We start from the raw sequence: 24,008 nt of genomic DNA on the forward strand, positions 1-24,008 counted from the left end.
ATATTTACTTATATCATAATGTATGTTATTTCATATTCAGTAATATACTTCATAACATATAGCTGTACATGTGATAGATATGGCACATGTATAAATATATTGAACATATATTTACTCATTATTACTGCAGTATACACAATCATATAGAAATATATTATGTAGCTAATAGGCTCCTCATATTTTGTAACTAATTACATTATATATGTTTGATACTTTCATACATAGCTAGTTAACAATAGTCGAAGCGCACCTGCTATTACTATTTATAAGCTATAAGCCTGCTTGCTATTTATTTAGCAAGGAGACCAACACTGGGATAAAGAGTGAGCAGACATTTCTTTTTAAGTAAAGTAACATAAAGCCAATCGTCGACCTAACCAGAGGCTCTACTCTTCAACACAATGGTAACCCCAAAAACTCAGACATTTATAATAGAACATTAAAAACTAACATATCTCCCCTTATATTAATATTGAAAAAAAACATTTCATTTTAACATTTACTCTCCTTTAACAGAAGCAAAGCATGCTGTGAACTAGAAATCTGCTGCAACTCATTCCATTAATCTGTATATATATATATATATATATATATATATATATATATATATATACACACACATATGTGTGTGTGTGTGTGTGTGTGTGTGTGTGTGTGTGTGTGTGTGTGTGTGTGTGTGTGTGTGTGTGTGTGTGTGTGTGTGTGTGTGTACATACATTCACATTTATATGGGAACATGTATGTGCAATATGTGCACAATAAATGATCAAACTTTATGAATATTACATGTAGCCTAATGCTATTTTTGTCTTCATTTCTAAACATTTTTTTTTACATTTATCAATATATAGCCATACATGCTCAATGTATATATTGCAGTGACGAATATTAGCACTACTTGTTGTTTCCTATATAGACTATATCACATTATATTTTGCAGTATGTTCCCATATATTTTCGTTACATAGCCTAAGGGGAAGATGGTGAATGCACGTGACTTTAAAGAACAAGTGAAGTTAATAGACTACATTTTTAATGATTCTTTATAAGCATGCAGTATTTTGAAGGAACCACAGGGTAAGAATGATGGGATTATAAAAAAACAAAACAAAAACTCGGCGTCAAAGAAAAAGGTTCTTGGGATATTCTTCATATCATACACAAGAATATAGCTACAGGAGTTTCAAATGTTATAATTATAATAAAGGTAATAATATAGCATGTATGTGTCGCCAAAAGTCTCGGAAAACTATACCGCCAGAGGAGGTAGGCCTATGCTGCTCATGCACATTTTCACGCGGTGGGCATTGGCAATATCGATAAAGCACCAGTAGGCTAATATAGCAACTTAGGCTATCACTTTATTATAGATGTAACTAGCACAAATATGTCATAAAACCGTTAATGTTTTGTTAAAAAATCTTTTAGGCAACTGACGTTAAGATAACTAGCGTCAAATTACAGATTGTTTCGCGAGACGAACTCGAAAGGTTGTTCCCTGGAAATTAGCTGTAAAGTTAGCATTTACTTTTTTAATTTGCTTTTTCAAATTTCCTTTAAAAGTCGACATATCTATAAAATAGTCAGTCCCATCAGAGTCATTGTTTATTTTGCATGAGGAACAGCCCATCCCATGACTAAACTTTTGTTGTAAAATAGCAATTAATCAATCAAATCAGATGATGTAAGAACCTGCAGCGGTGGCCATCAGTTTTGTTTGAACTAGATTGAGGCCAAAGACAATGGAGTCCCTTCTGTGTCTCCACTCTCCTCCAGTTGTTTGTGAAAGTTGAGCATGACCTTTAAAAGTGTTCTTTTTATATAATGATGCCATCTGACAAAAGTTTCCCACAGAGAAAAGAAAAAAGAGTGCAAACCGCCAAACACAAGAACCACATTTTCCCACTGGGACAAACTGAATCGGGGACCATGAAGCTTAGTTACACTTCACAAAAAAGAGTTGAGGAAGAGGGACGGAGACAAAAGAGTAAGAACTTTATAGAATGTATATGTTAATATCTGTTTTCATATCAAACACTGTATCTAAAAGAGGAATGACAGAAAGTGAAAGTCTCACTTAAGAAAGAAAGAAAGAAAGAAAGTAAAAGAAAATACCTTTTCTCTTTACAGGTAACTTGATTCCCGCTGTGGCATATGGCCCTGGCTGGCCGGCTGGAAAACCCAAACTCTGTCATGGGATCCCTGCTTAGAGGAAGGAATCCCTCAAAAAGAACAAATGTCCCCTTTCTTTTATTGACGCTTTTCTATTGCAAAACAGGTGTGTGTGTGTGTGTGTGTGTGTGTGTGTGTGTGTGTGTGTGTGTGTGTGTGTGTGTGTGTGTGTGTGTGTGTGTGTGTGTGTGTGTGTGTGTGTTTCGTGACAGAATGATGAAATATACCCTTTTCTGGGAGTTGCTTTCAAAAAGAAAGAGTTACAGAACACACCAAAGTATGACTCATCTTAACATAGAGACCTAATTATGCTGTTCTAGTTATATTAATATTAGTAAATTACGCTTAAATGTAAATGATCAGGAATGAATTAATTATGCAGTTCATAAACACAGAACTTTATCTTTTAACTTCAAAATAAAAAAAGCAGATTTATCATTTCTGATCCTTAGAATAGTTAATTATCTTAAGTGATGCAGAAAAACAGGATGTTAAATTTAAAATGAAAACCATGAGAATCAAAACAACTCTGATGTTCTAGCAGCTCAAATCATCTGATTGCAATTGAGTGTTTGTTAAGGATGTACTAGAAGGGAATCTGATTGAATATTTCAATGAGGCTGATAAGACATCATCTGTAAACCACATCAGCTCTCTCTGTGGCCCTTGATTTGCATGGGTAGTGCAGGAGTGCTAATACAATCCTGTAATGATTTTCTCAGTCACAGAGAAAGTTAATCAAAAATCCTGTCTCTCTCTCTCTGTGTGTGTGTGTATGTTTAATTAAAGGTGAGTAATGACTGAGAACGGAGCATGTGTTGTGAATGTGGCACGCCTTGGGGGCCAGGCCAGACCTGAAAAACCAGCTTTCAGTCCAGAGAGCTCTGATATAGCACGTCGTCTCTACCTCTCTACCAAGTGCTGAAACCATCCAATGCTTTCAACTTCTTCACTTTTCAATCACTCATTCTACCTGTTCAAACTCCTTTCAGACAAGGTTTCCATTTTGTTTTTGTGTCCCAGCTCTGTTAGCAGCAGTGTGTGCGAGGGAAAGTGCGTGTGGACTATGCTCACTTCAGTCGATTAAAGGAGGGGGAGTGGAGGGATTGATTCTGTGGAAAGAGAAGCCCCACGACAGGGAACTGATCGTACAGGTAAGCCAAATTACAACTGGGTTTTACCTATTTTCACTTTGTACATTACATTTTGTGTGTGATTTATCATCTTGGGACCTCAGAGTGTCTCTGGCTGCATGCCTCGTGTGTGTAGGAAAGTTATTGAGATGGACAGATTGTGTATATTCAAAGCGAGTTGAATAAGTGGCTATTATTCAACTCATTTTGTATCTGTTGTATACAGCAAAAATAGTAGTAAACACGTTAACTAAAGTAAACAAACTCTCAGATCTCAGTAGGTCAGATCATGTTTCATGACAGATACACTAAAACGTAAATTCTTGCTGTTCTTACCTTAAAGTGAAATTTCTACCTGATCTGACCTTTAAATATTATTTTTGTTGGTATTATGTAATATATTCAGGTCAATTTAGTCGTAAACTGTTTTTACAAGTTGTAAATACAAAGATTACTGGAGTGTGTTTAACAAGAAAATACTTTTTCAGTCTTTCTACTTCAAAATTTCACTCAGTTAATGCTTGCTAATTCTTCGTAATAATTTGTGAAATTTAGCAATTTCTGCACTGTTATTTTCAGTTACCACATGAAGAATCTGAGGTATTACACTGTAAACCAAGTTGAGACTACTCAAATGATTTGAGGAAAGTGGTTGCGTAAGTTTTTTTGAGTAATGGGAAAATTCTAACTTAATTAATTGAGTTGACCTAATGTGGCCTTCTCATTGAATTAACTTAAATGTTTAAGTAAATATAACTTAAAAGGCAAATGGACTAAACTCAAACTTGCCAGTTTATATTTTGTTGACTTATTAGTAAATAAATACATTTTAAATAAATGATAAATCATTAAACCAAGTTTTTCACATCAACAGCTTTATTAGGATTACATTACATATCTTAACTTCTATAATGCATAGTGACTGAACATCGTATATTAACATTTAATCAGTAAAAAATACAATTACAATACTTGCAGTAAATTAAATAAATAGATTAAAAATGTATTTAGAAATCGGTCATTTAAAAGTGAAATTGACCAGATCAGAACAATTAAAAGCACACTGTAATGAACAACAACAGACATGTTTGTCATCTACTTTAACTTATCTTTCACCCTTTGTAATAGTTGTGTGTGAATTCCTCAGTTGTCCTCGGTGTGAATAGAAAGATCTCAACATCATACAGTCACTTTTAGAATGGGTTCAAATATTCAAAATATGCTGGAAAACCAAAAAAATGTACAGGACCTGATGCTCAGGAGAAACAAGTGACACATGAACATTCATCACAAAACAAACAAACAAAAAACAGTCGTCGATCATCCAGGTAACGACACAGAATTAAGAGAGAAAAGTATTATTAAAAAAATTATGTAAACCGTTCCCGGCAGCAACCATTCATCTGAAGGACCATTCACCAATGAGAACCTTTTGAACCAACAGTGGCAGTTTCCACAGGATGAGATCTCACTGATGTTAGCCTGAAGTACTGACTCTATCACACACATACAGTTGTGGTCAAAAGAGGATCCTGTGACATTGTACAGTTCTCGTTGTTTAAGCACAGGTTAGAGTGATATAATAATAAAAATGTAACAATACAAAGCAATTTTGTTAGTTGGACAGCAACAAGAATGGAAATAATCAAAGCAAGTCAAAGTGCTTTCTTGCTGTTTCAGTAACTAAATAAAATACAAGATAACTTGGGAAACTGAATGGTATTCAAACAAAAACTCTTTCTGTGTGCGTTACCTTATTGATGACTCTGTTCTTTGAAGATCAGCAGTATTCGAGAAGAATGGCAACATTTACCACCTGGCCTGAAAACAATCATATATCCACAGTAAATTACATCATAATAAAACTAAGTACATGGTAGATTTCTACACTTATAACATTGAAACAAACAAAACGAGTGAAATTTACACTGCACTTCAACAAATATGATATATTTTTAAATACGTTACTTAAACACACCTTTTCTGCCTTGCCTGCCTCACATGAATCAAAAGTCAGCTGCAGTTCTTCCTTCAGTGCTGTTTTTGAAGCCTCTGAGGACAGTTGAGAAGAAAGTGTCTGCTGATTTGTCAAAGGAGAATACGTTAACAACTCTAGGCTAACATTAATTAATAAACATGAATATTTAAGTAATTTGACTAACTTCTTAGAAATGTATGTAGTTAGCAGTTGCTAAGTAACGTACCAGTTAGCAGTTACCAAGCTAGCTAAGATAGCTAGACTAATTTTACAACATAAACACACTCAATTTAAATCAACAACACCCAATCTTATGTTTTGGTAAATACTCTATTTAAAAAGGTTTTATGAGTTTGCACTAACGTTACCTTCGTCTGATATAAATGTCTGAAAACACAGGACGATATTCAGCGCACGCAGTAAAGTTAACTGAAGGCAGTGGGCTAAAAGATACGGTTCAGATAAAATATGACATTGAAAAACTTTGCCGTTGTTTTATGGTAAACATGTTATTTACAATGATTTTATGAATTCACACTTACCTTCGTCTGATGTAACAGTTAGCCAAAATCTCACAGAAAATACCGGACGGGAATAAACGGCTCGAAAACAACGTCGGGCTAGAAAATACAGTTAAAAAACTGTTACAACGTTGAACAAATTTTGATGTCATGTTCTGGCAAACATGTTATTTAAAATAGTTTTATGAATTCACACTTACCATACGTTTTCTCAGCCTCAGAAAATACCGGACGCTCTCTGCGCGCGTATAAGTAACTTAATGCTAAGTTATGATACCTTGATTTCTTTACTAATGACAAAATTGGGGTTTACAGTGTAGTCCTAATAATATGAGAAACTAATAACAGTAGCATTGTTATAATGTATAATATTTGAAGGCCTGATGTTAGTTTTCTTCCTCTCCCTTTGTGTTTAATTATGACTAACGTCTAATGACATTGAACTAATGAGGTTCCTAGTAGGAACTATCACATTGTTGTTTTTTCCTTTTCCGAGAAGACCAAGAGGATGTGCTTTTCTGCACATCCTCTGAGAATCTGATAAACACACAATCACTTTTTTTAACTTTCTTTTTGACTTTGATTGCATCCTTTAGACTGACATTGCAGACGAAGCTCTGGCAGGCCAGTCACTGCTTATTGTGTCCTGGTGTTCTGGAACAATACTGAGGGTTCCTGTAAACAGTCTGGCAGGGTTCATTTTCATGCTGTGTATTTTGAAGCAGTAGTTTTTTTTTAGTGAGTGAGGAGTTGGGGACGTGTTTAAGAATCCGGCTTCAGACGGACACATACCTGTAACAGAAGTGATGAATGGACCATTGTTCAAGTCAGGGGAACTGAGGACTGATCTTGTGTGTATAGAAAGGCTGTAGACAGGGCTGTGACGTGCACTGAAGGCCAGACATGCGTGAGCGCACCTGTGATCTAATCGTGTTTTACTGGTTAAATATTGACTCCTGATCTTAACTCAAATTGATCAAGTTACACCAAATCGACTGACAGTGACACACATATACGTTTATGAATTTGACCTACGGTTTAACTCATTAGTTAATAGATTGGTGGATTACATTACACCAATGACAAGTGGTTACATTTTAGTCAAAAGCAATCATAACAGCTTATTTAAAATGAGTGAATAATTATAAGCCAATTGTTAGAAATCGATCAAGCAGAGACTTAATAAATCTTCTGGAATGAGTTATGACCACACCTTTTGCTGGCAACAATAAAAAAAATAAAAAAATAAAAACACTTCAAAGGAAGATAGACAGATTGAGAAAGAGTGAAAGATCACACTGAGTGCTTTCTAGAGTTGCAGTTTTCTCCACAGGTTTTTTTTTTTTTCAATCTAAACCTGAGACGAAAAGGTGTTCAGATTCATACACTCCTAAATACTTTTTTGAAACTGGAAGTATTGATAAATATGATTAATACAATTATGTGTATGAATAATATGGTGATTTGTATTTCTGTGGAGCAGTGTTGGGAGTAATTAATTACTAAATAATCTAATTACAGTAATTTAATTACCTTCTTCCTTTACACACTTTGATCAGTTCAAGAATAATTTATGCAACTGCATATTGTTTATTTGAAAGAATTAAAAGTGCAGTTTCGTGCCTATCCTTGTATTGTTCAACGTGTCACGGTTGATACCGGATTTATAAAGAGAGAGTAATTAGTACAGTAATAATTGCACTATTAATGATGTAATTAGTAGCTAGTAATTAAGTTTTTAGAGTAATTTACCCAACACTGCTGTGGACAATGAGATTAGTTAAAGCCAAACACACTTTTTTGATTAATATAACAATTTTATTTTAGCTCTTTTATAAAACATTATTTATGATACTGTCCTTTATTTATTTTTTTCTGATTTTAGAATAAGCTTGTTTAATTTTTATTTTAATTATCAGTTTTTGATCCAGAAGCAAAGTGTTCTGGGGTTTTTGTTTTGTTTTTCGTTTTTCAGCCAAGATTTAAATTGTTGAGTTGAATTTAGCAGAAATGTGGCTCTGGCAGGATTCAAGATTTGTCTTGTTCTGTTCCAGCAGCCTCTGTTCGTCTGTGAGATTGTAAAGTGGCTATAAATTCAATCAAGTGGCACAGCCTGACACTTCAAACCTGAGAGTGTATTATGGTCTGTTTTATGGTGGTGTGAAACCGAGCTCCATACTGATGTCCTGTGATTCACCTTGTAGCTCAGGCAACAGAATTTACAACTATTTGCTGTTCTTTGGTGGTACAGGCGCTGTATTTTTCTTTCCATCAGCGCTGATTGCTTCTGTCAGAAATACTCATAAGAGCCAGCCTCGGACGTTATGGCCTGCCTGGAACAGAAGAGGCTGTTTTACGAAGCGAGGCACTGAAAATAGGAGGATGAGCTTGGCAACTGTGTAAATAAATGCAGGTTATTAGGTGCCTCTAAAAATGTCTATTCTCATCTCAGATCTACTTCCTTAAAATGATCAATAATAGATGGACATCTGTTGATAAATAACATCATATAGTAAATATGCACATGAATCTGCATATAAATTGTAAGGCACAAAAATGACAGATTACCGATATTAAAAGTAATTTATTGATGATTATGTCCATATAATATTAACTCCATACTGTTTTGTCTACATATTTTTTTGTGTGCAAGTGAATTCAAGCATCACAGCATTATAATATACCATATTAAAATAGATACTCATTTTGAGATTTCCAAAAATGACATTTACAAAGATTTTCTTTGCCATCAGAGTTCTCTTTGAAAGTGTTCATCTAAATGTAAAAGTAGAGGAAATGAGCATGAACAATGACATTTTCAATATCATCTGATAATGATTTTAAAAAAAGTATAATATCCTTCTAAAAATCTTTATCAGACCAGCCAAATGAACTCAAAATAAAGTGGGGGTTCAGTTCTAATTCGCTCCAAAAGTCCATCACTGGTAAAGGCGTCCCAAAAGTAGACAATTGGTAAACATATTTTTCACTGATTTGCTCATTTAGACTGAGAAGACCCTGAACGCTGATGTGAAGCCCACGCTGTCAGAATGTGTAATAGCTCTTATGAAACTAAAGGTTTTGCATGTTTTGTAGTTTCCAGTTTATTTGAATGTAATCAGCAGGGGAAGAATAGACTTCACATGTGCTGGAAAGTGTGTGATCATGTAGGAGGGAGAGAGTCTGCAAGGATTTTCACTGTATGAATGCACTTGGTTGAGTGATTTGGGAGAAATGGACGGAGATTATGTGTGTTCTGGGTTATTCAGCTTTTTATAGCCAAAGCCATTTTCACTTGAAGCAGCTCTGATTGTATCTCCGAGGATACTCCAGAGTCAGTTAAATCTAAAACCAACAGCAAGCTGTATAATTTTGAGGTTGCGGCGAGCCACTGCAGTTCAGTACATCAGCGATGCACCAGAACTGAGAGTTCACCGAGTACAAACAAATTTGTTCCAATATGGACCATGACTCTGCTGGACAGACTAATGGAGCTGGACACACTGTGCTGCATTAACCGATTTAAAAAAACGGAAGTTGATGGGTGTGAGATATTTATTGCTGACAGATATATGGGAGAATTATATACACCTCTCAGGCATTCTTCAACAGATTGACTTAAACTATTTAAACATATAATCACTCTGTCAAGTGCCTAAAGCACATAAACAGGGAGCTGACATGAAATCTTGGTGGCAGATAGGCCTTGTAGATGTAGAATTAGCAGTAAAAGCAGTATCAAATAAAATGACCGTTTTGAGACTATAATTCACAAATAGGGTTTCTAAACTAATTAGTAGTTTACTGAACATTATGAATCATGTATTCAGTGTGGTTAAAGTCCCCAAAACAGCAATTTGGACTAATTAACACTTTGTTTTATACAAGGCAAACAGCTTTTTCAAAATCCGTAGAGCCAAAGGCACAGCAGTTGTTGTTGTTGAAGTAAAATGATAACATTAAAACATTCCTTGCCTGTTTATGAATTGTAAATGAAAATCTATAATTGTACGTTTAACCATTTTTTCACTTCTTATTTTTTTGTATCTTTTTTTCCAGGACAAATCTAAAGATGCAAAGGGCGGCCACAGCATCCGTGACCCAATCCACAACAACACAGAACACCACAGCCGCCACCAAGTCTAGAGACCAAATCCTCACGCAGAGTAAGTTTCAGAAGGACACTCTATGGCCCCGTTTACACCTGGTATTAAGATGCTTTTTGGTCGATCGGATCACAAGTAGACGAGGGAAACACATACCCGTTTACACCTGGTGTTTTAATCTGTCTTTTTTGTCCACTTTCAACCACTTCTGTCCTGATTTCTTCGAGGGTCTTTTCAGATCTTTCGATCTAATGGACAGCTTTCGTTTCTGCTCTAATAGCTAAAGTTTAAATCTCGTCTGGCTAGCGTGCTTCCCATAATGTTCACGCATTATGTTAGTAGGTGGAGAGCAGGGGGTCTCTTGTGGCTGTTCGAACACATTCGACCACGTGAGCATCTACACTATGAAAGCAAACCGGTCGAATGCGTTTTCGACTACCTCTGAAAGTGGTCAAAAGTGGACAAGCTCAAAACGTTTTAGATCCCATTTACACCTGTATTTAGTGTCGTCAACTTGTGATCCGATCGACCAAAACGCATCTTAATACCAGGTGTAAACATGGCTAATGATAAAGTCTGACTGGATGCCCTATTCAATTTCTGACATATTCACACACTTGTGCTACTTCTGACGTGAAGGAAAAATAGATTTGGAACATTCACTTTGATACGTCCAGTGTTGACAGCCTGAAGGTGTTGCACAACGCTACACTCTGTGTGAGAGGGAGAAATCTAGAGCATGAACATTCTCCTGGAACTTGTTCTACAGCATGTTTTAAAAGATTCACATTCAATTTTGTATTGCGTTTTCTACTATTGCTTTACTCATTTTGTGATCAAATGAACGTACTTCTCTAAATGTCTTTATTGGTGTCTTTTATTGTTCTTTTTTTAACTACAGAATTCTGCTTACAAATTTTTTTCGTGCCGTTTTGGCTTTATTCGTATTGAGGTTTTCATTGAATGATTGGAAGGGAACATGTGATCTTCCCAACCCTAAGCTTAATGTTCACAATATGTCTAATAAAACATTCCCTGTTTGTTGTGTTCACAGGCTCAGGAGCCATGATAGCTATAATCGTCATTGGTATAATCATCATTCTCACATTTTTGCTTATAGTCCTCAAGACGTACAACAGGTATGGCAACATTTTGATGTAAACTATAATGAGTTACATACCATGATGTGAACAGAACACCTTTTCTATCTCCTCACAATAGCAGGACAATTTTAGACAGACCTTTAAATGAGGCCTAAAAATAGAAATGACATTCTCAAAATCCATTTGAGGACAAAGACACTCTTAAAATGTTCTCAGGGCTGAATGGAACAGGTTATGGAAGATTCAGATCTGTTTAATTAAGATAACTAAATTGATTTCTATGGTTTATTATTTTAGTGATCATCAAGTCATCAGTATAATATGTTAATTTAAGCATCACATTATAATGTACAGTATGAAAAGCTTCATGCATTTTTTAATCAACTCTTGAATGTGGGTAAGTTTCATAAAAAAAGCAACAATTTAAACAAAAAAATGGAAAAAAAAATAGTTTTTTCCCCCTCAAAAAGACTACACACACTCATAGAACATACTTTTTTAGCGGTCCTGAAGTAATTACTCATTCAAAATAAGTACCTACTCAAGAGAAAATGCGATTTCAGGCTCAGCCATTTCCTCATAAATGACGGAAAATTCTGTCACTGGGAGGGAAAGAGTTCAATTATTAGCATTTTGTAATATCGATTTTAAAGGGGTGGTATGCCCTTTTCAAAAGATGTAGAATAAGTCTGTATGTGAAGTTTTAGCTCAAAATACCCCACAGATATTTTTATATAGCATGTTAAAATTGTCACTTTTTGAGGGTGAGCAAAAACGCACTGTTTTTGTGTCTGTCTCTTTAAATGCTAATAATCTGATGCTGCTCGCGGCACAGAGGGCGGAGCTTCAACAGCTTGTGTCCTTTTACCTCACACAGACATGCACTGAACATTTCAAAAACTTTTAGCCTTTTATGTTCAAACCGGAGTCAGACAATGATGGAGAGACTCAAGAAGAAGTGACAACATGTAGAATGCAACAGGACATTTCTGAATGATTAGTTGATGAATTTATGTAGCTTATGTGTAGTTATCTTCTAGTCCTTGATTAGCATATTCTGTTATGATAATCTATAAATCACGTTCCCGGGGGCGGGTTTATGTACATTTTAGGGTTAGTGATGTCACTAACCCGGGAGGAATGTCTTGAAGTCCCTACCAGTCATTTGTTGAAGTCCTTAAAAAGCTATTTCTTTAAAAGAAAATATCTCCCTTCGCTTTGAACATTGTAACTTTGCAGATGTTGTTTATGCTCAAACAGCAACATTACACACTAACTAAAGTTAGAAAAGTGAAATCATAATCAACCACCCCTTTAATATATATATAATTACTTAAATATCGGCCGATAACCAACATGGTACCCATCCTTAAATTTTACTCTTTAATTTTATTCTTTTTGAACAACATTTATCTATTTATCAATCCATTTTTTTTCAATTATTTATGACAGGAGGACGCATGCGAAAAGGATGATGGCAGGAGGCTCCAGCAAACCACGGAAGAAAGTGTCCTCAACCACTACAAATACAAACATGGCCATGAGCAACGTGGGAGCAAACTCAGTCTCTGGAAGCTTTGCGCAGTCTAACGCGTCCTCAGACAACGGGTTCCGCATTCCACGGGTCGAACTGGGAAACATGGAGCGGAGTAATGGGGAGCATCTCAGCACCAACAGTGGCTCAACTATTGTGACAATTCACGACATGCCATCAGTTGATAACACATAGCAGACATTCTCTGGACTTACATGTGCTACCAAACATACAGATACCAAACATACCAACATGAACAAACGACCAACGGAAGAGGCCCGGTCATATCTGAGCACACACCATTAACTGTACATTCCCTGCCCGTTTAGGATATTATTGAACTTTGAGGATTTTAAAGATTGAAAAGTCTAATTTAAGAGTCTGGATTTGATAATGAGGAACTTGAAGAACAGTACTGACAAGTGTCTTAGCATTTGATGGGATCATAGTTTTATTTTAGGACTCGATTTGGTGATGAAATGTAGGTTAAAACAATGTAGGTTTCTGCCTTGAGCTGAAAACGTTTTTTGTTAAAAATTTAATTGGTGGAAACCAGAATCAGTTAGAGATGTTAAGGATGCTACATCAATGTTATTTTTGTATTACCAGGACATTTGCACTCTTAATAGAAAAGGCTTTAATATAAGATTGTTCAAATATTATACTGTTTAAAATATGCTGAACATTCAAACTTTACATTTATGCACCTTGCAGACACTGATCCAAAGCAGCTTAGATTGCATTCAAGGTATATCTTTTGTGTTCATGCAATTCCTGAAACTCAAACCCATGACCTTGACAGTGCTAGTGGCATTTTAGGGCTCAAGCCATTGGTGAGATGGGAAAACACTGATATTCAGATGTTGTCTTGTATGTTGGTGGTAATCAGGCTACATCTTAAGACACGGCAGTGTTTCCTGCACTAAACAACTGCGATGCTTGATTTGTTAACAATTTGTTGGCTTATCCTTGTTCTTTTCAAGGTGTCAGTTGAAAAGATTCAAACATGTTTGTGAGTTAGCTGTTCGAATCAGACTCAGTGACTCATTTATTCATTACTGAGTTTGCAGCTGATTACATCACTGAATAATGAATCATTTATTATAACAGATTTGAAATGAATCGGCAACTACTGTTTGTTTTTAAAGCTACACATATATATACAGTTTTGTTCTAATAAAAAATATTCTAAAAAGATATTCAAAAATGTCTCAAAATATTGCAGATCAAAGTTAACAGAGTAAGGCCAGAATGTAATAAATTGTAAGTGAAAAAGATTGACGTTGCCATTTTATTTGGCACATATAGAATCAGAATCACTACAATGACAGCATCAAAAGGGAAATAAACCATTTTTATCAACTAAAAAGTAATCTGATTTCCAAATATGGTTTAATTGTAGGAGTCACGATGTCTATGATTGCATTTTTCTTTAGTCTGGAGCCCTGTATTATGAATGCAGAAAACTTCAGATCCAGACATTTCCAGAAGTAACCTCAAGAAAATTTATTCACAATCTGCAACAAAACTAAAGTATTGCATAAGAATAAAAGAAAAACAAAGAAGAAAAATACAGCAGTGCTTGATTATATAAACATGTAGAAACTTTTTTTTCTCTGTGAGCACGGTTATACCAAGCTCTCTGGCTAATGTTCTAGTGCAACATCTTAACAAAAACACTCAGGCACAAGATAAACTTTTTCTCGAGGAGATTGACTCACATTTTGCATGAGAAGAGACATTTACAGCTATAAAGAAAAGATGCAAGAACACATATTTTGAGTACTGCTCCAAGGCAACCAAGTCAAGAAGATCAGTCCTTTCAACACAAGTGTCTTCATTACATCTATGATAGTGTCTTGAGTTATTGTTTAATATCAAGTGCAAAAAGTAAATTCAAAGTAATGGATACTGGAAGTAAATGATTGTTAAAAGCCTTTCTGACATACATTATATGTGTCAATTTCATCATACTGATTGTGGATCTGTCTGGATCTACAGTGTCCATCTATTGCTGAAGAATATGGTTAACTGAAAGAATTGCTTTTTATTTGTATTTTTCTGGAAAGGAATTACTTCAAGACCAAAGAGAGTACATATAAGGCATTGACCTGTTAAACACACTCAGTTTGTTTGAAAAAAGAAAGACATAACACTATAAATTAAGTACAAATATAAGCAGATTTTACCTGAGAAGGAAAAGGTGCCACAGGTTATGGCACATATCAAACATACACAACATGATGGCCTTTTAAGTTAGCTAAATACTGAGAAATAAATTAAAGTCTTTCCTAAATTTTGGACACTGGTTAGACTGTTGTGGTCAGTATTTTTAAACAGTTAAGTGCTCAGTTAAGTGCAGTAATTCTATGGGACTTAAGACAGTTGGGCCGTACTGGCTTTGTTTCACGCTGGTAACATCCTCACAAGTGCTCATAACTTATCTATGAATTGTGCCAGTTATTTCACCTGATTTGAAGTTTCATTCATTATTAAGAAGATATTTTTCTTCATCAGCCAATTGTTTGGTCTTTGAAACCTCTCTCTGCGTCGGTTTTTAACGAACACACCAAAAAATAGTTTTAGCAACAGCAGAAAATTACAGAATAGAAAAATAAATATCAATCCACCTGTTCACCTTTCATTGAAAAGCAAATGAAGAGGACAAAAATAAAAAATTTGGACACATTTTATGATGCAAGTACTCCACGTTGAATCACGTCCGAACCGTAACGTCTAGTCATCGGGCTTCGAAGTCTTTGGGCGTGACACCTCTTGCCCTGCTCTGATTGGCCAAGATCAGACTCTTCCACGTGGCTCCGGTTTTCACTTCCTGTCCGCAGCCGGGTCCTAATTTGAGGGGAGGCGGCGGCGGGACTTGTATTAAAAGTTTTTAAGGAAGTTTGGTCCACCACGTCGTTTCTGTCCTGCACATCTTTCCCTGCTGATGTTCTCTCACTCCGTTTGGGGATTCTGAAACTGCCCCAGTTTTTCAGATGCCGCCTAGTTGTTCCATTTGGCACTAATTTTCCCTGATGTTGGCTCGCGTTTGTCTTCCTCGGCGATCCGTTATACATGGTCGGAGAACTAGAAGAGGTTCTGCTGTGAGACAGCAACAATCTTTCATCCATGTTGTCGAGCTCTGTCTTATCCTCAATAGACTTCGACTGTCTGAGTTTGTCTTTGATGGACACCTGTTCCCACAGCTTGCTCCTCCTCCTGTCCTCCAGGGGGCACTCGCTCTCCTCATCTCTTCTATGAGATTCACCACTCCTAAGCCTGCCCTCCGAACGTTTCGCTGTAGCTGACGCCGATGTCTCGTTTTTCTGAATTTTACAAGCTCCAGAGCCTGAATCAATGACCCCAGAACTGGGAACGTTGTCCATGACCATGCTGTCCAGTGTGGGAATCTTTGCAGGCTTGTCTGCTTCGATATGCCTTGAGACTCTATAAGGGTTGCTCCCCTTCTCAGTGGAGCCCAGGGTGCTGTTCTGCCCACAGTGACCCTTTAGAGGTTGGGGGGACGCAGGCACGGGTGGCGCTGTTCGAAAGTAAAACATGGCCTCCTCCAAACGTCTAGTAGAAGATATACCTGATCAGGAGAGAAAAAGGAAGAGGTAACAGTTAAAAAGGAAGGGGAAAAACTATTTCAGTGAGTGTAGTAAGCATCATACTAACCAGCAACGCGTCCCTGCTCGAGCAGCCTGACGTGGTGATGAAAGATCTGTTCCTGCACTCTGCACACGGTCCGTTTAATCCTCTCCCGGCGGCTGACCATGTACGTCAAATTACGCACCTGAACACATACATGTATGCAAGAAATATGAAATATACTAAAAGAAACTTTTTAAAGTGCTAAGTTTTTCATTCATCTTCAAAACACAAATAAAGACATTTCCGATATTTCTATCATCCTTCTTGACATGCGACAACCTATAAGGTTTGCCTTGACATGCGACAACCTATAAGGTTTGTTCTCTCGTGTCAAACAGGCACAGTTGAGCTTCCATATTTTATGTGCTCTATGTATGTGCTTTGATCAATGTTTATATACAGTATTAACAAAACCCTAAATGAAATCGGTTCTTCATGTAAAGCTATTATCTCTTGGGTTTAACCACTTGATTTATTTGGATTACTTTTATTGTGTATATTTGAACTTTTTAATGCATGAAAGGTTTGTTTGGATGGACTTTCAGAATAAAAAAAATAGTGTTATATAATAAAAATGTGTTAAGAACATGAATGGGTTTGCAAAGACATAAGGGAGTCAGTTTTCTTACATGGAAGACATGCTCTCATCATGAGAAACCAGAGGCTTATGGGTAAATGACACATTAAAAGAATGTTCTGGGATGAAGACAAGATCTATCGAAAACATTTATAATTGATAAAAAAAACAGGCCAACGTTTCAAAGCAAAAATGAGAAAGCTTGTGCTCAAAGCACTTACATCAACTGCTCTGTAAAAATGTTTATTATTTGTCTAAATATTCCTTTTTGAAGTGGGAATAGTTTTTAGGTTACCAACATAATTATTGTGGCTGGAGTTCACCGTTATATCACATTCCTTACTGTTTTCTTCCTATCAGACTAATAATTTAAATTCCTTGACAACTCATGTTTAAGCCCGCCAATAAAAAAAAAAATAAAAAAAGAAGGGGATAGTGTGTATATTTTCTATTAGGGTTTGGCCTAACAACATATTTTATGGTCTAAAGGTAAAGATACAGGTGTGATAATGATGTGGTGTGACAATGAAACTAGAACAGAAATTATGTAAAATGTTAATGATAAAACTAGTTTAAAACCTTGATAAAATATGAACTACATTGAACTGTCTGCAACTCACTAACTGTTCATTTGAAATCAGGGAAGGCAGAGATTGGATCCTGCTATCTAACTGTCCTGAGCTGTGATTGGCAGCTGCTATCTTTCCTCACACTGATCTAAACCCCTTCTGAAGGTGGTAATGTGGCTCTGCAAAACGTACCCTCTCTAGATCCTGTCGTAAATGCGTGAAGAGGCGGAGTCGCCGCAAAAGCACTTCCTGTTCTCGCCGGGCAAGGCTATCTTCTTCTTCTTTCTTCGGCATGATGAGCGGCTGGTTAAAGTTCACTTTCCTTTTCAACTTCCAGTATTGTAACAAGAAGTCCACCATCTCTAGGGGCAACTGCAGGTGCTCGGCAACTTCATCAGCGGCGACAAAGCGATAGAATTCATCCTCGAGCTGCTGGACTCGAAGCTTACGCTCACTGAGTCTGGTCTCTTCTCTGTTTTGTGCAAGTCTGGGCTGTGAAGAGGATGAGATTTCTGCTCCCCTATTTCTCCTTCTGTCTTCACTGGTCGGGACCTTCACTGGCCTGTCATCATCCCCCTCTTCCTCATTCCAGTCCATGCCTGAGTGCTTAGGACAAAACGATTTGAACTTGACTTCATCTGCATCTGTGAGGATCGTGTTCATCTTCAACCCACAATGCAGACCGCAGGTCACATGGAACGCCACACGGCAACTTTTGGCAGAACACTAGGGGGATTTGGAAAGAGAGGATGTCAGGATTAAACCGCAGAAGATGCGGAAAATGTGAAGCAGAATTTTCTGTTTGATTTTTTTTATAAATTAACTAAATTCTACATTTAAACATTAAACATATAATAATGATATATCAATTATATAAAGATATATATAAAGATATTAATCTGGTCATTTGGGCTCATATGAATATACAGAATTTCAAAAATGTTTACTATACAGTACTATTTAATTCATATGTTTAAACTTTTTATTAAGAGAAAAATTACTAAGTGCTTTAACTTTAAGTGCCCTCTGGAAGGTTCTGAATATCTGCATGAACAGCATAAAAATAGATAAACATCAGCACTCTGTACCTGAATACAAGCTCCTGTTTTCTCTTTACACAGACAGCATATTAGAGCCCATCTGTTGCTGGGTATTTGAGACACATTAGTGATAGGCTCCATCTTCTCAGGGTTACCAATGCTTACCTATAGATAAAGAGCACACAACAGTCCAGTCTGAGCTCACATTGTACTCTTCCGAGTCATTAATGCAATCTCTTTAAAAGTCTTAATTTGGGCGTGCATCCTTACCTCTGGTATCCAGAGGGCACAGCTGACGTGGACCCACTTGGTGCCACTGCGGGTGGGTTTCATTGCTCCGCCTTTTTTAGGACAGAGATGGCATTTGGGAAAGATGCCCAGCGCGCAGGTACGGCAAAGCCAGCTGCCCTCAGGAACCTTCAGTATACCGTAACATGCCTGTGGGGAGGTACATTGTTATGTAATTCATAAAGATTTTTCTGGTCGACTAGTAGTCGTTCATCCATTAGTCGACTAATCGCATGTTTATATTAATGTAATTACTTAAATATATACTGGGGGGGGGGGGGAGACTAAACCATAATGAGCCTTTAATATATATAGGTGTAATATATAGCCTATTCTGCACTCAAGTGCATGCATAAAGCTTGTTGCAAAGCACCAGCAAAAGTAACGACTATGAATGTATCAGAAAAAATAGCAAGGAGACATTTTAATGACTTATTAATAAACTAGTGTTTTCTGAGTTCAATGAAGCTTCAGCTTCAATGAAGTTGCGATGCCGACTCACCAACTCCGCAGTCGACACACCTTTAGAGAGAAATGCACCTTTCATACGGATTACAGAGGGTAGGTTTTTATATTAACTGGTTCATTCAAAAGAATGAATTTTTAAGCTTTCTAAAGATAAAAGATAGATAACCTATTTCACATTTCTGTGAGGCAAGAAACCTATATGCTGAGTTTCGTTTAATTTTTGTGATGAGACGGCAGAAAGCACATGCTGTTATTTTACAAAAGCACAAACACTCAGATGCCCAAACACACATACCTGATGCACACAGATGTTGCACTTGTCACAGAACACCATTTCGTTGCCATCCTCGCCATCAGGGGACTGACAGACGTCACACACCACATCCTCATCGTACTCTATGCCAAGCCCCTCCTCCGTTTCCATGGCATGGCTCATGTTGTCATAGCAACGGCGCTCAAACTCCTCCATGACCCGCTCCATTGTCAGCTCATCCAGGAGTTGCATGCCTACAGGCAAACCAGTTAGCCTGACGTGACATTTGTTTCCACAGAGTGCAAGAAATTTGAGTGCATAATGGGTAAAATGAAAACTCCAGACTGGATATGCTCACCCATCTTACTGAACTCCTCATTAGTGATCTGCAGCCAAGCTACATCCTCCTCATTCAAGTCATAACGACACATGCCATCAGCTAGTGTCTGAATACCCACGTATCCCAGCATCGATGACTCAGATGAGCGAATGAGTTTCTTCGGCCTGATGAATAGAGGAGCAGGGCTTTTCGCAGCTACAGTGCTGTAGTGAAAGAAAAAAAAGAAAGAAAAACACAAATAGATTAAATTTTTAATTAGTAGATTTAGATTGAATGGCAACCACCACTAAATAAGATTAGTTTGACAGGTAAAAGAAAAGAAAAAAAATGTCATACCGCACTGTACACTGTGGTATGGAGTCGGGACTGACAGGGACTTGTACCCCTTTCTCCCACTCCTGTCGCCAGGGATCGGCCAGCTCATAATAATCCTCTGGATTCAGCTGGTAAGAATCATGCAGCTTCATAGCGGTGATCAGGTCTGTCCTGAACACCTGTAAGAGAGAGAGAGAGAAGAGGGGTTGCATGAAAAGATTTGTGTTTGTGACAGAGCAACAAATCTCTACAACATTATCATCTTTATCTGTTAGGGTCGTATTGGGGAAGTAGTCTGAGTGCAAGACAGTCCCACGTACCTCTGAGGGTCTCTTTCCATTCTGTTTCCTGTGCTTGGAGTGCTGAGACCAGGACGTGGAGATACCTGAAAGAGACAGAAAAACATGCTACTCTATGAACTGAGGACATAAATTGTATGACTGCGAGAGAGACTACTCATGTTATCAGCAGCAATAATGATCATTTTCATTTCAGCAAATGGCAGTATTAGTTTATATAAGGAGAGGGATTGTGGGGCTATAGCTAAAGGGCTGAATGCTAAAACATCTTTGTTTCTCTTCTATTGTAACATATTTCCAAGTGAAACGGCTTCTTAAAAAATTTTTTTTTTTTAATTAGTGCTAGACTTGGAATATCGTTGTTTCCTAATTGCGGCAATCTCATGCGAGTGACAGTTTGCTATTGTCCAGATCTCTTGTCCGGTGCACACTTCATCAGAGAAAAGATGTTGCTGAGAGGTTAACTTGAAACTTGAGAGGACAAGTTTTGGAAAGATTTCAAGGGCACATCAATTTTAAAGAAAAATAACGACGAGTGCAGATACATTATTTATAATAAACACTGCAATATTCTGTAAAAGAAAAAAGGAAATCAATCAAAGTCATCGTGAAGAAAAATATTGCAATTTTCAATAGCATCTCAATTTTCCAATTGCACCGTGAGGAGGAAAGGAACGAGGACTGAGGAAGCGCCTAGAGGAGCTATGAGCGAGGATGCACAGATGTATCCTATACAGAAGTGTCTCTTAATGAAAAAACTGAAACCTGTTTAAATTCTCCTCTCCCTTCACATCTTTAACAATAATTTTAGTTTATGTTTTCCCTTGCAATCTCACATATTTCAACAGGGGCACAATTAATATTTATTAGCAATTTCTTAAATAACCATAGATCAAAAACATAAGGGCAGAACATAAGATACAGATGATGATGCTTTGAAAAGACACTTGAGCGATCAAGAATATTCCAATACACAAATATGATTTCCTTCGATTCTTCCATCCTTATTTTCTTTCCTTGCATCCTTCCCTCGCATCCTAAGGGGGGAGGGTCTGAGACGCAAGGAAAGTTAATAAAGATGAACAAATAAGACATGAGAACCACCCTAGGTTTCTCTAGGCAAGTTGGTACTAGAACATAGCGTCTGTTTACTTACTTCCATTGTCAGAGTCCTCACTGGTGCTTGGGACACGGCTTCGCTTCATCCTCAGCTGCCGTGGCCTTTCAGTGATGCAGAAATCTGCAGAGGTTGATCAAACATTAGTGGAACATTCCTGAAAACTGATCCTGCAGAGATCACCACTGTGTGCTTGTGCTTCCCTCAGCCAGCCACAACTTGACAGACTGAATCCAGTAGAGACAGGCAGATTTAGAGTAAAATGAGACTTGACTTAAACCTAATTCAAATTAAATGCTGTTAAAATTCTTAATATTAGACTTCATATAATTGCATCTCAGCCTTGATGCATCACAATATGCAGATTCAACTTCTAAGTAATACAGAGTCATAGCTGACTCCTTCAAAAAGTCAGTTTTTGAAAGTTTACACTTTCAAAAAGTGTAAACAATGTGACGCTATACAACTGTTGCTGTTTGGTTGAGCATCTGGACATAACAACGTCGGCTCAACCAATACCGTGGGTCTGAGGGCGGGACTACCTGTTGAACCGAACATTGGCAAACGGGGCGTGTGCATGAAATTTTACACGCTTCACCTTAAAGTTTAGGTTATTCTGCTCTGATAAAGATATCAGTTTAAAACAATTTGAATTTGTAATTTTTCAAATGTAATATCGAGCAGTCAAATCACATAACAACACGGAGAAAAAAAACGGACCTACTGCTATACCATAACTGGATACCTGGATCTAATCAGCTTCTGTATCTAAAAGCCAATCAATTATATATTTTTAATCTATCATGTGTAGCAAAATAAATTGTCACACTTCTGTGCAATGCACACATGCCTGGGATATCAAAAGCAATAACAGTAGACTGACAGCCCAGTTTCACTGAAAAATAAAATTAAATCCTTGTATTTTTCATGCACTTTCTAGCTTTAGACACAGACCGAATTTTTAGCCACTTAACACAGTTAAAGCAGAACTACTTTTCATTAAAGGGCATAAAACAACATTAACAAAGGAAATAGCGTTTTTTATGAATATATTCATGCGACTAAGCAAAGCAAACTCGTTTATAAAAACATTGAAAATAGTTTAGTCTGCCCAAATTGCGTTTATATGAATTTAACCAAAATCATAAGGTTTAAAATACTTCAACATCTCACAACTATCAGCTAATTTCAACTGCATGACCAGATGGCAAAAGAAAAACTACAAATATTAACCCTTTAATTCTGACTGCATATAGCAGAACGTCTCACTCCGTATAAACAACAGCAGTTCACGCAGTGCAAACGCTTCATGTGACGCTGCTGCCAGACCACGCCTCTTGACGTCACATAGCTGTTCATTTTAATGCCAGTTAGAAATTAAAAACATTATTTATTTTAATAATAGTAATTCAAAAAATATATATAACAGTAATTCTACAGTGTTTAATACACAACCTATGCTCCACGTTGGTATCTTTAAACACCAACCTATAGCATCAACAACAAACAAATATGTCGCTACATTCGTTCGATCAGAAAACTAAGTTCTATTGCACAATTACATACATTTGGCAGATTTAACTTTTAACGCAAATCCTAAAGAAATTTTTCTACCGTTATTTTCCCAACATCACGGCAGAGATGAAATCGGACCAACCCAGACCGTTGCATGCGGAAAAATATCAAACATCCCTCTGAAACCTAATCACAATTCATTTATAAACTAAAATTGCAAGACATCGACAAGCGTTTGGTATCATTTGCTGGTTCAATACCAAAACTTTTAGGCTAAATAACATAAGCCGCAGTCAGGCCAGGACGCGCGCGCCTAACTTACGACATGACGCTTGGACACACATACACGCACACACACATGCGCGCGCACGGCCAGCAGCTATGCGATTCAAAGTAACTACCAAATATCATGGCAAACAGCACCGTTAACTTATAGGAATTAATAAGGAGGCCAAATGCATGTAAACATTCATTGAGGGAATCGTCTGCTGCATCTCAACTTAATCTTTTGGCGCCATTTTAATGACGTGCTACATTTGCACCGGACCATCTGCATTAAGAGCTCGCGGAAATTATGGAAAACATTTGCACGTCCCTGCCTGTAAAACATATATACTACATCACAGCAAATATTTTTAATGTACCTACAAAAAAGGTCTTCTTGTTCCTGCGGTGGCGTTTCTATATGGCGCTTGCTCAGAGTTTGAGTAGTCGCCTCTCCTCCACCCCACAAACACATGCAGGTTACGTATGCGCGCCTCTACTGCTGTTTTCCTCATGCACCCGCAGGGGGAGCTGGTGCGCGCGCACGCGCGCACACACAAACACACACAAAATTATTATCATGACTTCCATTTCAGCTGTTTCATAATACCCAAATCTGGTTTGTTTGGAGATGATGGCAGGGATTTTTGTAAAGCTCAGGATAAAACGTAATATTTATATTTTATTATGAATCCAAAGGAAACCTGTGTAAATAAAGAATTTAATATTATGTCATACAAAAATAAAATTGTATACTACCAA

At 37.1% G+C, this 24,008-nt stretch overlaps 2 protein-coding genes and 1 long non-coding RNA gene across 7 annotated transcripts; 1 reads left to right on the top strand and 2 right to left on the bottom strand.

The window, feature by feature from the left end:
• The first annotated feature begins 3,030 nt into the window (after window positions 1-3,030).
• On the top strand, window positions 3,031-13,741 carry ncmap (non-compact myelin associated protein). Its single transcript, XM_082144286.1, has 4 exons — window positions 3,031-3,326; window positions 9,864-9,970; window positions 10,965-11,049; window positions 12,466-13,741. Exons 2-4 carry the CDS (start codon window positions 9,877-9,879, stop codon window positions 12,740-12,742), a joined length of 456 nt encoding a protein of 151 aa, XP_082000412.1. The 5' UTR covers window positions 3,031-3,326; window positions 9,864-9,876; the 3' UTR covers window positions 12,743-13,741.
• Window positions 4,164-9,851, bottom strand: LOC309479964. 3 transcript variants are annotated; one of them, XR_014199483.1, is made up of 3 exons: window positions 6,005-9,850; window positions 5,826-5,903; window positions 4,164-5,726 (listed from the first exon to the last, which is right to left on the bottom strand). It is a non-coding gene; the product is annotated as an uncharacterized lncRNA (long non-coding RNA). The 3 variants fall into 3 exon arrangements; XR_014199484.1 differs by having other exon boundaries at window positions 4,164-5,385; window positions 5,652-5,726; window positions 5,826-9,850; XR_014199482.1 differs by having other exon boundaries at window positions 4,164-5,903; window positions 6,005-9,851.
• Window positions 13,742-14,038: 297 nt separating the features above from the next.
• Window positions 14,039-23,784, bottom strand: jade1 (jade family PHD finger 1). 3 transcript variants are annotated; one of them, XM_082144272.1, is made up of 11 exons: window positions 23,631-23,784; window positions 21,507-21,590; window positions 20,372-20,436; window positions 20,073-20,230; window positions 19,755-19,939; window positions 19,439-19,650; window positions 18,658-18,825; window positions 18,436-18,552; window positions 17,540-18,073; window positions 16,226-16,343; window positions 14,039-16,139 (listed from the first exon to the last, which is right to left on the bottom strand). In XM_082144272.1, the coding sequence occupies exons 1-11, from the start codon at window positions 23,719-23,721 to the stop codon at window positions 15,238-15,240; spliced, it is 2,634 nt and encodes an 877-aa protein (XP_082000398.1). In that variant the 5' UTR covers window positions 23,722-23,784; the 3' UTR covers window positions 14,039-15,237. The 3 variants fall into 3 exon arrangements, with proteins under 3 accessions (XP_082000398.1, XP_082000400.1, XP_082000399.1); XM_082144274.1 differs by having other exon boundaries at window positions 23,627-23,756; XM_082144273.1 differs by lacking the exon at window positions 23,631-23,784 and adding an exon at window positions 23,082-23,612.
• Between the last annotated feature and the right edge of the window lie 224 nt (window positions 23,785-24,008).

This window comes from Leuciscus leuciscus (genome assembly GCF_965113295.1).
Source record: "Leuciscus leuciscus genome assembly, chromosome: 17".
NCBI lineage: Eukaryota > Metazoa > Chordata > Actinopteri > Cypriniformes > Leuciscidae > Leuciscus > Leuciscus leuciscus.

Excerpts from the sequence above, each read along its gene's own strand:
- ncmap (XM_082144286.1), top strand. The coding sequence starts at position 9,877 with ATGCAAAGGGCGGCCACAGCATCCGTGACCCAATCCACAACAACACAG. Across the intron at positions 9,971-10,964 it reads AGACCAAATCCTCACGCAGA|GCTCAGGAGCCATGATAGCT; the intron begins GTAAGTTTCAGA and ends TTGTGTTCACAG. Across the intron at positions 11,050-12,465 it reads GTCCTCAAGACGTACAACAG|GAGGACGCATGCGAAAAGGA; the intron begins GTATGGCAACAT and ends TATTTATGACAG.
- jade1 (XM_082144272.1), bottom strand. The coding sequence starts at position 23,721 with ATGTGTTTGTGGGGTGGAGGAGAGGCGACTACTCAAACTCTGAGCAAG. Across the intron at positions 18,826-19,438 it reads GCAACATCTGTGTGCATCAG|GCATGTTACGGTATACTGAA; the intron begins GTATGTGTGTTT and ends ACCTCCCCACAG. Across the intron at positions 18,074-18,435 it reads AAACAGGAGCTTGTATTCAG|TGTTCTGCCAAAAGTTGCCG; the intron begins GTACAGAGTGCT and ends AAATCCCCCTAG.